At 40.4% G+C, this 16,081-nt stretch overlaps 1 protein-coding gene across 1 annotated transcript; it reads left to right on the top strand.

Annotated features, from left to right (window-relative positions):
* On the top strand, positions 6,392-15,747 carry LOC109841558 (apyrase 2-like). The gene is given in 6 exon segments (XM_020410520.1): positions 6,392-6,496; positions 8,204-8,371; positions 10,337-10,464; positions 14,832-14,893; positions 15,615-15,685; positions 15,688-15,747. Coding segments are annotated over 6 exon segments (594 nt in total).

Here is a 16,081-nt window from a genome sequence, read left to right as displayed (position 1 = left end):
CTGTAGTCCAAGGTAAAACCAAGAATGTCAAACCTGCCATGCACCACACCGTGTAATAACATGTTTCACCATCATAATTACTATCTCTCTAGTAGAGTCAAATAACAGGTGTAGGTACAAAAGCAAGTAAAAGATAATACAAGAGTCAACTGATGAAATAATAGAGATTAAATTAATATTTCATCATCTAACATACTGAAGTATAAGTCAATGTCTGAAATGAATAAACTGGAACTTCTCAACAAGTCTCAAATACAAATATCTGAATAACTCCTCAGTACTTGGTGGATCTTATGGCTCCTCTCATTGCCAGGATGACGGCCATTGAGGACTTGGTGACGACTCATATAGCACCACAGACACCACCACCACCGGTAGCACAGCAGCAGGGGATACCTGCCGTTCCTGTCAGAGAGAGACCTCCAGAGGTCGCGCCTGCAGCCATTCCTCTAGCAGTCCCAGATAGGACCACAGAGCAGGAGGCTTGGCTCCGTATAGTGGAGAGGTATCAGAAGATGAGGGCACCAGAGTTCCAGGGGTCACCAGACCCTCTTGCAGCTCATAAGTGGAAGGAGGATGTGAGCAACATTCTCGATATACTCGGTGTAGATTCAGTCCAGAAGCAGAGACTGGCATCCTACAGCCTGAAGGGAGATGCCGGGAGGTGGTACCGACTCCAGTTCACTCCAGAGCAGAGGCTGACCCTCACGTGGGAGGACTTCATATATTTCTTCGATGGACAGTACGTTTCTTCAGCAGCACGGACTGGGAAGGAACTTGAGTTGTCCCGTTTGACTCAGGGGGACATGACAATTGCAGACTATGAGAGCAGATTCATGGAGCTGTTACATTTCACAGGCATGTGGCAGACAGGAGAGCGTCAGGCTCAGATGTTCTTGGCTGGGCTTCGCCCTAATCTCCGACGGTACCTCGTGTCGAGGAGATTTTATTCAGTCAGGGAGGTAGCTGAGGCTGCCACTTCTCAGGAGATTGAGACTTCTATGTTCCAGAAAGACAAGGAAGGGAAGGCCAAGACCGGACAGAGTGGGGACAAGGGCAAGAACAAGAGAGGTTTTTCTGGACATCAACAGCAACATCAGGGCCCTTATAAAAGGGGACCCCAGCAGGAGCAGAGAGCGCATCAGCAGCGCAAGTTCCAGGGATCCTGTTTTAACTGTCACAAGGTCGGACATAAGGCATCAGAGTGCCGCAGCGCACCAGCAGGAGCCCAGCAGGGCAAAGGTCTGAATCATCAGCAGCAGCAGCGCCAGCAGGGTAGAGGTCAGGGCCAGCAGAACAGGCTTGAGGCACCACCAGCAGCTCAGAGGGCTGAGGGACAGATTCGGGCAGTTCAGGAGGTTCCCCAGGGACAGATTATCCCATATTCCCCAGCACCATCAGCAGAGCAGTCTTCAGCCACGGGCAGGGTATATGCAGTGGTTCCTCGTGATCATGGCGCCAGCGGAGCTGTGGTGGAGGGTACGTTCTTTGTGAACTCTCTTCCCGCCCGTATTCTTTTCGATTCGGGAGCTTCGCATTCATTCATCTCGCATGCATTAACTTTTAACATTGTTAAAAAACCCTAAAAGCGTGAAATACAATTTTCATTAGCAAAAATATCACTCTGCATAAATTTACCCATATGTGAAAAAGAACAAAGTCAACATTAACGCCATTAAGAATAGTTTTCTAAAAATTATTTAAAGTTTAAGGGGACTTGCAGTGATCGCTAAAAATTAGTAGGGTTTTATGACATTTTGCGAGTTAAGTGATATTATCTAAGGAATGACCAAATTTAAGGTGTTTTCTGAAAGGCTAAAAAGCACTTAGGTACCTTATAATGTATTAAATTAACTTAGTTATTTATTAAATTATTTATTTAGTTAATAATAATTAACTTATTAATATAGAATAATTTTAGCCCTAACCTAAGCTACATAAATAAAATAGGAGTTTCTTTTTGCTCCTTTAATTCAATGCATGTAATCATATAAGGAATCACCAAAAACATCATAGTTGACAAATTCCCACACGAACATAGTTTGAGACAAAATAGAATGCGAAATGGAAATAAACTTTAATTTATTAAATGAACCACATATTCACATCATCTCCAAAAAAAGGCAAAAAACAGTTGAACACCTTAAAAATCTCAGTGCATAGCAATGTTGATCAAAAAAAGAATATAAAATTATAAAAATTATAGAGAAAGCAAGCTCGAGAAAGCTGAAGTAGCGAGGAGAAAAAATGAGCTATAATTGGCTATTTTCTTCCCCATCTAAATTTTAATTATGAATTGGAATGTTGATTGGAGAAGCGTGATAAAATTTTATTGTTATTTATTGTGATTTGGTGGGAGAGGAATAGTTATAAAGTTTTTTATCATTAGTGCAAATTGTAAAACCCAAAAAATTTGAATATTTTATGATAAATAATAATAAATATATTATATATTTATAAATAACATATTATGATGTTTGATTATGCTAGGAATTGATTTGAGATCAATTCAATGTATATATGTATATATATAAGAGCAAATGCACAAATCATGCTCGATGTGTAAATCTAGAAATTTATGACTAGTGGAGAGATTTTGTATTTTACATACTAATACATTATGAATATGGAAAAACTTAAAAGACAAAAGTTGTAGATATCTTTAGCAGCTTTCCAAAAAATCTTTAATCACCTAATTCCGACGTGGGATGCGAAAGTTACAGCCAAAATACCGAAGAATATGTTTCTACTCAGACTGGGTTTTCCAGTTTCGAGTTTCGGGTTTTGGGTTGTAGTTTTTCAGGTTTGTTGTCATATATACATATGTTTAAACACGAAAAACACCTCTTTTCTCCTGTGTTCCAAACCCTAGTAGCCCCCTTTTTCCCCTCTCTCAAACCCTAGTTCTTTTCTTTGGCGATTTTGAGGGATTTCGAAGGATTTTTCAACGGTTTTTGTGCAGTGCAGCGAATGGAATTAGTTCTCTTTCACGTGGCAGGAGTTTTTCAGCATCTGAGGCAAGTAACATTTCGCCCAACTCTACACCCTTTTATTTTACACGTTTTATTAAGTTTTATTTGGATTTTTCGAGCCTAAAACATATTTTTAGTGTACAAAAGATAGATCTTTATAACTTATGAAGTGAGAATACATTATCATAATTTTTTTTAATTGATTACAACAGTAACCTTGACATATTTCAGATCTAAAATTTATTAATCATGAATTTAATCACAAGTTTTTGCTTTTAAAACGTTTAAACATGTGTATATAAATGTTTAGGGTTTCGACGATATATTTTTAAACATGTGTATATAAATGTTTAGGGTTTCGACGATATATTTACATGCTAATATTTCATTTCATATTGTTTCATATATGTTGATATCATCGACGATATATTTACATGCTAATATTTCATTTCATATTGTTTCATATATGTTGATATCAGTAATATTATACTTGGAAAATAATGATATCACTTCTAGATTTGTTTTGAAGCAGACAGAAACCTGTGAAGGGTTTCTACCTATTTCGGTTGATCGACGGCACAGTTTGTGCATGTTTACTTTTGTTGTGTGCTTTAATATGAACGAGGAGTCGCCTCAAATATTTGGCGTTCTTGCGGACATGAGTTTAGATTTGCACACCGAGACACGTGTGAAATTAGTGTATATGCATCCTTTTCATATATCTCATCGATATTCTACACATTTCATTCAGTCCATGTGTTGGGCAATTATTATGTGCAGTCCATGTGTTGGACATTCATCATATTCAGTTAATGTGTTGGACATTCATTATATTCAGTCCATGTGTTGGACATTCATCATTCAGTCCATGTGTTGGACAATTATATATATGTAGTCTATGTGTTGGGCATCCACTACACCTAGTCTTAGTCCATGTTTAAACCTTGAGTATGACACTTACACTTACACTTACATAAGCTGGACATGACATTTATGTGGGTTTTGACATGACATGGTATTTAAGTTCTGAGATGGGTTAGTCTTCTTTATATTATTATTCCTGTATTAGATCTTGGGTTTGGTATTTAGGGATTTACAATTTGAGATACAATATATATACATGAGGGTTTCCTTGTTTGGATTATTTCACTCGACGTACCTATGCTCGTGTTGTAATTTCTTAAATACTAAAATCCTCTTATTGTTAGGATCAATGATTTTATGTATATATATGTATTAACTGTATTTTCTATATGCAACGAGCCCTCTCCCTTGGGGTTGGTTGTGATGTTGATCGCTAGTGCTTTGACACTCGTTGTCCCCTCCCATTTCAGGTAATGAGCCAGGTGCACGGAGAGTCGCAGGTTAATGACGATACACATTAGTGTTCATCCTCTCTTTATAGTTTTGTTTTATTTTGGGAGCTCCACTGTAGACATTTTATTGAGACATTGAGAGTTTTATTCTAGAAGTTGTAAAGGTTGTGTGTCTTATTTCTTTTTATCATACATTTAGTATTTGAGACTTGTTGAGATCTCTAGATTTTTCATTTTAAAGATTGACTTTGTATTTCTTTATGTTGGATGATGAAATATTAATTCAATCTCTATCATTTCATCAGTTATCTCTTGTATTATCTTTTACTTATTTTTGTACCTACACCTGTTATTGACTCTACTAGAGAGATAGTAATTGTGATGATGAAACATGTTATTACACGGTGTGGTGTATTGCAGGTTTGACATTCCTGGTTTCACCTCGGACTATAGCCTTTTGTGAACTCAGGGGCGTCATAGTTGGTATCAGAGCTCTAGTTCCAGTATCCTTAGGATCATCTTGTGTCGAGTCGTGGAGCTAGGTTAGAGTTTCCTAGGATTTATGTAAAGGCCCTAGGGCTGTGTATTTATAGGCTTCGGGACCTTTGTTTTTGGATAAAAATGGCTAATTCCCTCTTATCCTCAGTTGTAACCACTTAACCACGTTCATGGATGATATTTTATCAGTTGGAGAAAATCCAGGCGGTTAACGGTCAAAAAACCGTCAAAAACAGCCAAAAGCAGCTTTTTCGGCCAAGCCGAGACACTCATGGGTGTCTCGGCTTTCGACACTTGTGAGTTTCTCGGCCAAGCCGAGACACTCATGGGTATCTCGGCTTGGCCGAGATACCATGTGGTGTCTCGGTTTGGCTCAGGGCTTAATCTCGCGCACTTCATCCGTTTTCGCCGTATTTTCATCATCCGAACTCGGAATCACGCGATCTAGAATGTGTTGGAAATCCGACGAGGAGATCTACAAGCTCTCATGATTGAATCATGTGTGGAGTAAATAGGACATGAGGGGCGCTTTGTCTTTCGTAAGCAACACGCAGCTCCCGCTTTATTCGTGTTTCGATTATTCCGAAATTCCGTTGCTTCGCATGGTCCGTCGACTCACTTCATGCGTTCGTCATCGTCAAATGAGCTTTTATGACTCAAATAGCGACGTTCATCATCTCCTTTTCATCTCGAGCTGCGTGCAGAGACCTATAGGTAATTTTTAACACCTACACCGGGCAGATTGAGGATACAGTGGAAGGTGAGACTTAGGAACATGGTCATGTTCAGGGATCCATTGCAGCAGATAGACCGAAGAGGGTGATTCGTTGGCCAGCTAGGTATAATGATGTCATGGTCGCATATGCATTATCAGTGAAGGTCGTTGATGATATAGTTCCATCCACATTCAGGGAGGCAGATTCTAGCCCTGATTCGATCAGGTGGAGGGAAGCTATGGAGGAGGAGATGCAGTCTCTTCAGAAGAACGACACTTGGACACTTGCACATCTACCTAAGGGTAAGAGAGTTATAGGTTGTAAGTGGGTATATACGAAGAAGGAGGGATCTTCTATTGGGGACATTCGATTCAAAGCCAGATTGGTTGCCAAGGGATATGCACAGCTTAAAGGCATTGATTACAATGAGGTATTTTCACCCGTTATGAAGCATTCGTCGATACGGATTTTATTAGCGTTAGTGGTACAGTTGAATTTGGATTTGGTCCAGATGGATGTGAAGACAGCCTTTCTACAAGGAAATTTAGATGAGGAGATCTACATGACACAACCCTTGGGATTCAAAGCTGCAGGAAAGGAAGATTTGGTTTACAACCTGAAGAAGTCTCTTTATGGTTTGAAGCAATCGCCGAGACAGTGGTATAAGAGATTCGACAGCTTTATGATTGGTCACGGGTACACGAGGAGCCCATATGACTCATGTGTTTATAAGCACAAGCTACAGGATGGTGAGCACATATATTTACTTTTATATGTTGACAATATGCTTATTACTTCCAGGAATTCTTCGGCTATTCGAAAGTTGAAGAAGAAGCTGTCATCCGAATTCGAGATGAAGGATCTTGGAGAGGTAAAGAAGATATTGGGTATGGAGATCGAGAGAGATAGGGTGAAAGGGAGTTTGAGGCTTACACAGAAGAGCTATTTGCAGAGGATGCTGAAGAAATGCAGTTTTGATAGAAATGCAAAAGCAGTTAGAACTCATTGGCTCCCCACTTCAATCTTTCAGTATTGATGTTGCCTATTTTAGTTGAGGACAGAGATTACATGTCGAAGGTCTCATATGCCAGTGCAGTAGGTAGCTTGATGTATATGATGGTGTGTACGAGGCCAGATTTGTCACAGGCCGTGAGCATGGTATCGAGATACATGCACGACCCCGGGAAGGGTCATTGGGAGGCCGTGAAGTGGATTCTATGGTATGTTCGAGCCACCGTGGATGTTGGTTTGGTATTCCAGAAGGATAAGAAGAATGAGCAGGATTGTATTAGTTATATGGATTCAGATTATGCTGGAGATCTTGACAAGCGCCGGTCCACTTCAGGTTATGCTTTTACATTGGCAGGTGCACCTGTATGTTGGAGATGTACACTTCAGTCCACAGTGACTCTCTCTACTACAGAGGCGGAGTATATGGCAGTGACTGAAGCTGTGAAGGAGGCTTTGTGGTTGCGTGAATTATTGGAGGACTTGGGGATTGCACATGAGACCATTCGGGTATATTATGATAGCATGTCAGCTATCTATTTGGCGAAGAACCAGGTTTATCATGCGCGCACGAAGCACATCGATGTCAAACTCCACTTTGTTCATGACGTTTTGGATGATGGAGACGTCATATTGGAGAAGGTCCACACGAACGATAATCCTGCAGATATGTTGACCAAAGTTGTTTCAGGAGTAAAATTTGGTCATTGTTTGAAGCTTTTGAACATTCTTCAGTGTTGAGGCCTTTGGAGGCCATTTGGGTGAACTACGTTCGGCTTGATTCCTTGGGCAAGAGAATACATAGGCAGTCTTTCAGATGTAGCTGGTTTGATCTGTTGATTCAGATGGGGGGAGATCACGTTTCAGCTCTAGTTTGGTTCTCGGACTTGTTGCTGGACTTTTGGATGATTTAGTGTCGGCTCAGTTTTTGGTAGAAACATTCGCCGAGATGGATAATTAAAGAATTGGCAAACAGCTAAAGAAAATAACCTAGAAATTCAGCCAGGCAGACTGGTGGTCGACCGCGAGTCAGCGGCGGTCGACCGCGAGGTCGACCGCGAACGTGCACAATGGTCAGGAAGAGCTGGGATCTGAAGGCGGTCGACCGCCATGGTCGAACGCCATGGTCGAACGTCACGGTCAACCACGTGGACCCTGTAGGATTTTTGGGCTCTGTCGTTTGCTTTGGTCGACCGCCGTGGTTGACCGTGAGTTTCTCTGTAGCCGATTTGTTCTCTGTTGGGAGTGTTCGGTCGACCGTCGTGGTCGACCGTGAGTTTCTCTGTAGCCGATTTGTTCTCTGTCGGGAGTGTTCGGTCGACCGTCGTGGTCGACCGCGATACTTGCGCGGTCGACCGCAGGCTGTTTGGGCTGGGCGTTGGGTTTTCAACCCGGTTCGTTTTGGAGCTGATATATAACTCTAATCCTAATTAGTTAGGGTTAAGCAAGGACGATTTTGAGCAGTCTTTTGGAGAGGATTGCTGCATCTAATTGTAGGAGTTTTATGAGAGATCTAGAGCTTTATTTTAGGGTTTGATCGGTGAGATTTATAACTCTATTTGTATTCTCTTGATTTCTAATAGTAAGAACTCCCCCCTCTTTGCCCCGTGGACATAAGCAACTTGCCGAACCACGTAAATAGTTTGTTCTTGCTGTAATTGTGATTTGCTTAGTGGTTGTGATTTATCTCGAGTTATTGTTCGTGTCGCTTCGAGAACTTCCATCACGCACAACAAAGTGTAAGTTTGGTGGTGTGTGGAACAGTGGAGGTGGAGGTGGAGATGGGCAGAAGAATCTGTTTGTTGCCTCCTTTTTCTTTGACAGGGCTGCCGAGATGAAAACTTTAACTGCAATTCTTCATGTAAATAAACAACTACTGCCAAGTATGTGATAATCATATTTTATTATAATTTTATATCCTCATTATCTATTTTTAATGAATAAATATACCACTAATAATTATTTTTATCTTTAATTGCAGGTTAATGAAGAAATAATAAATAAATACCCAAAAAAATCCAACTTCCTTATTTTCTAACCTTTTATTGAAGCCCAGAATCAAGCTGAGTAGCCTGTAGAAGCCGAAGAAAATAAAAAAAAATCCAATATGAAGAGAAATTATATTCAAGATGGTTGGCCGCAAAGAAACGACGATATCTCCTAATCCGGAAGGTGGAATTTAACATATAATATATGAAAATCACCTATCTCGACGAGACGAAGCCAACCGTGAAGTCAAATTTTTTATTGGAGCATCAATGCGTGCATTGATGCCGGTATCGATGTCAAGTCGTCCAGAATTCATCAACGGCCGAAATTACATTCTTGGGGCTCAAGTTTGATCCAAAGGCTCTCATTCATTAATGTTTACTATATATATGGGTAGAGAGTAAGGGATTAGAGGTGTGAAAATTTTTGTAACTCCATTTGGAGAGGAGGGCCACTCTTAATTAAGAATGCCTTCTAAATTTATAACTTTTGTTACAATTAATAAAATAATTTTTTTCACCACTTTAAATATTTTTTCTCTTTGTTGGATGATAAAGATGGAGATAAAGAATTATTTGAAGGTTTGTATTTCTTTTATTTTTCACTTTTATTTTTTTTTAGTAATTTCTTTATTATTGCTTATTAGTTAGATTTACATTCATGCTTGTAGTGTAGATTTATTTTCTTATCTTTTTATTTCCTTTTTGCACTTTAATTTGTAGAGTAGATTTATTTTCTTATTCATAGTTTAGATATTTTTTCTTTTTATAATTAGTTCTTTTTCTTCTTGTTTTTATTTCTTAAGATGTGAAATTAATTCTTGTAGGAATCTAAGAATTGTATGAAAGTAGTCTAATTTACTTTATGTTATGTAAATTATTCTCTTACACTAAAATAAACATGTATAGGATAATCAACTAGAGAACTAATTGATAGAAGAAGAATTTGATAATCTGTGCTTATCTTGAGTGGTTTGATAGGTTATACTTATGAATTCTAGGATTACTATTTTGTTGTTGTTCTTATCATGATTTTTATTTTTATTTAGATGATAATTTGATAGGTTATACTTTCCTTAAATGGTTTGATAGTCTATACTTAATAAATCTAAATTGAAATATGACAAAAAGAGAATAGTTTGTATTTAATAATTGAGATTAGCTAGTGGATTCAATTCTAGATTTCTCATATCTTTAATTGAACCCTCCATCTTTTATTTTCTTGATTTTTCTCTTCCTTGCTTTTTATTTTATTCTTTGATTCTTTCTTCTCTCCTCTAAAATTCAATTTATTGTCACTTGTATATATTCACAACAATCATTCCTCATATCTCTCCACAACCACAATTTTCATCACTCCTAATTGTCACGCACACAACATAAGAACCGATTCTAATTTTCGCCTACAATACACCTTCCTTGTGGGATCGATAACTCTTTATACTATAACTTGATCAATTGTGCACTTATAATTTTTGGGTATATATTTATGCCTCATCAGTATGCTACCCGGTCATTATACTCATGTTCAGTTCTAAATTATGGATAATTAACAGAACCCCCCCCCCCCCCCTCCTTCCCCCAACCAACCAAAAAAAAAATCTACGCTCACTCACAGAAAACTTGCAGAAGTGTGACCTTGGCTCCATTTCAATTGCTAAAAAATTAATTGGGATGCAAAAAATTGTCGTTGTAGGATTTGATTGTTTCACTAGAAATTGGAAATGAGAAGGTGAAGTTTCACTTTTAGGGGGGGTTTTCGTGATTCCTACGAACTATTGGGGTTTTCTGTAATGTACCTTCAAATTACTAACTAAATGTTTTACATCCTTACTCAGGCTGGTTTTGTGGATTCCAATTTGCCAGTAGCTAAGGTTAAGCCTGCAGATTTTGAGGTTGCTGCAAAGCTTGCTTGCAAAATGAAAGCGGAGGAAGCCAAGACTACATATCCTCATGTCTCAAAAGAAAACCTTGTTGTGCGCAGCGAAAATTTTGGCAGCACCTCGGCTGCACAACAAGAGAGTAAGATCATAACGGAATTCCTGTTTCACAAAGAAAACAAGAACTGAAAGCAAAATATCTCAACAAAGTGAGATATCAGCTCTTCCTCTCATCAGTTCTAGGACTGACTTGTCGAGGGAACCTACAAGCTATTACAAATCACGACAAGAATACAAATTTAACATGGTTCGGCAAATTGCCTACGTCCACGGGGCAAGGAGGGGGAGATCTACTATTCGAGGGAGAGATACAACTAGGGTTTACAATCACTCAATCTAAACCCTCAAACAATCTCTTAAATCCCTCACACAAAAGACAGCAGCCAAATACCCAAAGAACAGCCGCCAAAACCCAAAGGACACAGCCGCAAAACACAAAGGACAACGGCCAAACTTTCTTCTGTGTTTTGCTCTCTGCAGCAATGAAACCCTCTTTTACCCAAAAGTCAGCTCCTTGCACTGCTCCTAGTATAGCCGCCTGCCTATTTCTCCCTTCTGCCTCAACTTCGCACACCCACAAAAAAACCTAGAAACCAATGTGTATTTATAAGCTTCAATCTCGGGTGGGCCTCTTTGTCCACTAAACTAAACAAAGTCCACACGGTTTGTGCCCCCCACATGACTCTGCCTCTGCAATCTCTTCACGAGGCACTTCAAAACCTCTTCGAAACCTGCTGGGCAATAGCCTCCCACGCGGTATTCAAGCTGAATTTGTGGCCCTGTTCACTTGCTTGAGAACATGATTTTTCACGTGGCCCCCACACACCTTTCACAATTCTATCCATTCACGTGTGTTCACAATTCTCCACATCGGCGAAGTTTTCACAAAACTGAGCCGACACCAACTAAACCAAATGTCTCACTTGTTGCATCCAGTACAAAGTGAAACGATTCACGACAACGGACTCAATCCACAACAAGTCGAGACCCAAATGAGAATGTGATCACTCTCCAAACGTCGGTATTAACTCACCAAATCGGTTGCATCATAAAGATTGCCTACGTATCCCCTTGCCCAAGGAATCAAGCCGCACGTAGTTTACCCCAATGGCCTCCAAAGGCCTCAATCCACTAGAAGAGTTCGCAACCCTTCTCCAACATCACGATCAAGTCTACGGCTGATAGCACCTCCAATGGCCCCAAACTGAAACAATCCAAACATCTCCACCTGAGATGAACCAATGGCCATGTCCAAACTACGCCTATCAGCTGCACTCAAAACAATCAACACGTCATCTGCATCTGAAACCGAATGACCCCCATGCTGTGTCACCTCAGCAGAAGTCCTAAATAATATAGAATGACCTGGAGTATATGGAGAACTATCCACCCAATGTGGAGTAGCATCACTCTCCACCCACTGTGATGTCTTAATGATCTGATAACCGCTCTCCATGTGACATACCTGCTCAGAACGAATTCAGAAGCTCCAAAAAAAAAACAAAGGGAGCCTCTGAATCCCAAACGCGTAATCGGATCAAATTTCACATCTTTAATGTGACCAAGTGTTGGGTAACCAAATATCTGACGCAACTCAAAATCTAAAGCAACTCCACCAGATCCAAAATCTCTACATGCAGTAGTCGGCAACCTATGCATAAGATGGCCCAAACATGTCGTAGCCCACACACCAATGCCAATCCTCCTCCAGAAAGGAACAGCTCCCCAAATCTGCAATCTCGTTTCGTCGCCTTAAAGTTTCTACACCAATGAAGTATCTCCAATTGCTGTGAGCTCGGTACAAACGAAACAAAGAACCCCTACCATAATCAGAACGTCAGGTTACCTTTCTATCAATACACTTCCTCCATCTGTTACGGGCTTCTGGGACTTCACACCAACGGGACTTGGTTGCAACCCACCAATGCCTAGAACAATCCCCAACTGCGGAAACCATATACATATTACCTCCCAATGATGCTCCCTTGGAAGGCCCCCGAATGCCTGAATGAACACCCCTCAGAAGACCCCTTGAATGATGGATAGAAGTGCCAAACTCCACATCGGTCTTCTTGCTCATACCAATGGGTTCACAGGACTTCAAACTACAGGCCAAAGCACTCCTCAACAACCTATGCACGTCATTACCAATCAAATAACCCAGCATCAAACAACGCCACAGTCTAGCCGAATCTGATGAAGTCGTCAGCTCCCTATCAATTGTCGTGCTTCCAAGCAAATAATACAAATTGCTCTTTCTGACGTCCTTTCATCACAATCATGGACCCTAATGTGACCTTCAAACGTGCATCCATCAAGGTCACCCTATAACAAGCTGCCTCCAAAGTTCCAAGCGAAATGATATTCTTCGTCAATTGAGGAACGAATCTCACTTCCTTCAGCTCTCGAGTCACCCCGTCACACATCCTAATCCGAATGGTACCAATACCACCAATAGAGCATGCATGTTCATTACCCATGAGCACAACATTCTCTCTTTCAACCTTCTGAAAGCTAGAGAACCAATCCCTCCTAGGGCAAACGTGGTAAGAAGCACCCGAATCCAACATCCACTCTGTAGAGTTGGCAACACAAACTGACGGTAGTGCAGATAACGAATAGCCTGAAGAATCCGAATCTGAATTGTTACCACTAGTCTTGACAACATTCACCTCTGAAGCTTGTACAGCTTTCCCCTTATTATTCTCGGCTCCATCTAACTTTGGGTATTCAGCTTTCTAATGTCCATCTTCTTTACAAAAGAGACACTAATTCCTACGAATTCCACGATGTGCCCATCTAGACTACGACCTCCTTCTTCAGTTTGAACCACGGTCTTGAACTACTAATGCATCTCCCGATGCTTTCTCGGAGGGTTCATTAACACTCTTCCTCAACTCATAATTCACCAACGCTGAGGTCACATTCTTGTAACTAACAGTAGTTCTTCCATTAATCATAGTGAGAACAAAGGTACCATAATCATCCTCAGGCAACGAACACAAAAGTAGCATCGCCTTGTCTTCATCCTCAATCATGATATCCACATTGGCCATGTCTGAAAGTAGCTTCGTGAAGTTGTTAACATGCTCCCTGATGGAAACTCTCATCTTCATCTTGAACTGGTAAAACCTCTTCTTCAAGTGAAGTCGATTCTCAATGCTCTTAGTAAGATACTTTTCATTGAGTGTTTCCCACATCTTCTTCGTTAACGTCTCGTTCATCATATCATAAATAAGATCTGACGTCAAGCATGACCGAATAACTCCACACGCCCTACTATTCATTTTCTTTCAAACATTTTCTTCCATATCAGTAGGTTTCTCTTGCAACTCAAGAATCTCTTCCAAGTTTTGAGCGTCCAACGCATCCATTATCTGACACCTCCACAAACCGAAATTGATATTGCCGTCGAACTTCGGAACATCAATCTTCATGTTATTAATGCTCAAACTATGTATCGTCTTCGTAAGAGATGAACCTGATGTGCTTGGCTCTCCCATGTTGTCGATCTAACTCTTCAAATAAGAATCCAACAGCGAATCCTTCGAACAAGCTCCCAAGTCCAACCCGAAGCTTTGATACCACTTGTTGTGCGCAACAGAAATTTCGGCAGCACCTCGGCTGCACAACAAGAGAGTAAGATCACAACGGAATTCCTGTTTCACAAAGGAAACAAGAATCGAAAGCAAAATATCTTAACAAAGTGAGATATCAGCTCTTCCTCTCATCAGTTCTAGGACTGACTTGTCAAGAGAATCTACAAACTATTACAAATCACGGTAAGAACATAAATTTAACGTGGTTCGGCAAATTGTCTACGTCCACAGGGCAAGGAGGGGGAGATCTACTATTAGAGGGAGAGATACAACTAGGGTTTACAATCACTCAATCTAAACCCTCAAACAATCTCTCAAAATCCCTAACACAAAGGACAGCAGCCAAATACCCAAAGAACAGCCGCCAAAACCCAAAGGACAACAGCCAAACTTTCTTCTGCGTTTTGCCCTCTGCAGCAACGAAACCCTCTTTTACCCAAAAGTCGGCTCCTTGCACTGCTCCTAGTATAGCCGCCTGCCTATTTCTCCCTTCTGCCTCAACTTCGCACACCCACAAAAAACCTAGAAACCAATGTGTATTTATAAGCCTCAATCTCGGGTGGGCCTCTTTGTCCGCTGAACTAAACAAAGTCCACGCGGTTTGTGCCCCCACATGACTCTGCCTCTGCAATCTCTTCACGAGGCACTTCGAAACCTCTTCGAAACCCGCTGGGCAATAGCCTCCCACGCGGTATTCAAGCTGAATTGGTGGCCCTGTTCACTTGCTTGAGAACGTGATTTTTCACGTGGCTCCCACACACCTTTCACAATTCTATCCATTCACGTGCGTTCACAAACCTTCCATACTTGTGTATGGATCTCATTTACCAGTTCACATTGCTCGTTGGTGGATTTGGTTAGTTTTCTTGAATTCCTTTATACTTGCTATTCTTCAAGACTTACTTGCACTTTAATACTCTAAAGTTCCGCCAAGTTTTAACTTTGATACCCTGAAGTTTAATTTTCCCAAATAATATGCTAAAGTGCTAACCACATTTAACTTTAATCGGTTTTTCTATACAGTGCCCATGGGCACTCTATAAGAGAGGAGAGAGATAGAGAGAAATGAAGGAGGAGAGGGGCCCCATGATTTGCATTGGGATCCTATCCTCATTCATTTCTCTCTATCTCTCTCCTCACTTATAGAGTGCCCATGGGCACTCTATAGAAAAACCGAACTTTAATTCCTTCTGTATATTACCATTCAGAGTTCTGCCTATACTCGTAAACTGAAAAGAAATTCCCTAAATCCCATATTCCCTTCCTGCTGTTTAACCCAAAACCCATTGAAATTAAACGCACTGATCTATTTCTTCGCATCTCCAAACATGAAGCACTGAAAGTTGGCACTGAACTGCAGGGAAACAAATACATGAAATTTATCATTACTTTTTGTGAATTAGAACTGTATTTTAAGTTGAAAGTGGGGTGAAAGTTTTGATGTATTATTTGGCCAAAATTAAAACTTCAGCAGCGTATCAAAGTAAAAAATTGGTGATGCATTCGGTAGTAAAGTGTAATTAACCCATTCTTCCGATACAACTCTAATTCCCCATTTTTTTGGTATCTGATGCCAGCAATGGAGCCCCAGCAAGAGATTACGCTAGTGAAGAAAGTGCAGTATGGCGATTCATTAGTAGAAGCAGCATAGCATGGCCACTGGGTAGTGCCATTGAAGCTGCATCATCGACATTGAGACATTGTTATTGACATTGGGAAATTCTGGGGGGTATATAAACTGGACTTCTGACATTGTGAGGTTCTATTCGACAAATAACGCAGAGAATATCTTTGATCGATTTTGCCTTGGCTCACTGAGTGTCGACCTTTCTTGCATGCGAGAAGTAGGTTCACTTGCGTTGAGACGTGGTTGATTGCGGCTTACATAGCTTTGGATTGGTGGAGCGTTGAGAATTGATGATCTTTTTTTTTTTAAATTTCTTAATTTACGCATTTCACTTTTTTTTTTTGTGCGGGTATAGCAGAGTACAGAATATTTATATTAAAATTCTTATTGAGCCACTAGGCCTATCATTTCTTTGAG

This window comes from Asparagus officinalis, chromosome 5 (assembly GCF_001876935.1).
Source record: "Asparagus officinalis chromosome 5, Aspof.V1, whole genome shotgun sequence".
In the NCBI taxonomy this organism is placed as follows: Eukaryota; Viridiplantae; Streptophyta; class Magnoliopsida; order Asparagales; family Asparagaceae; genus Asparagus; species Asparagus officinalis.
This window is presented reverse-complemented; position numbering and strand designations above follow the sequence as displayed.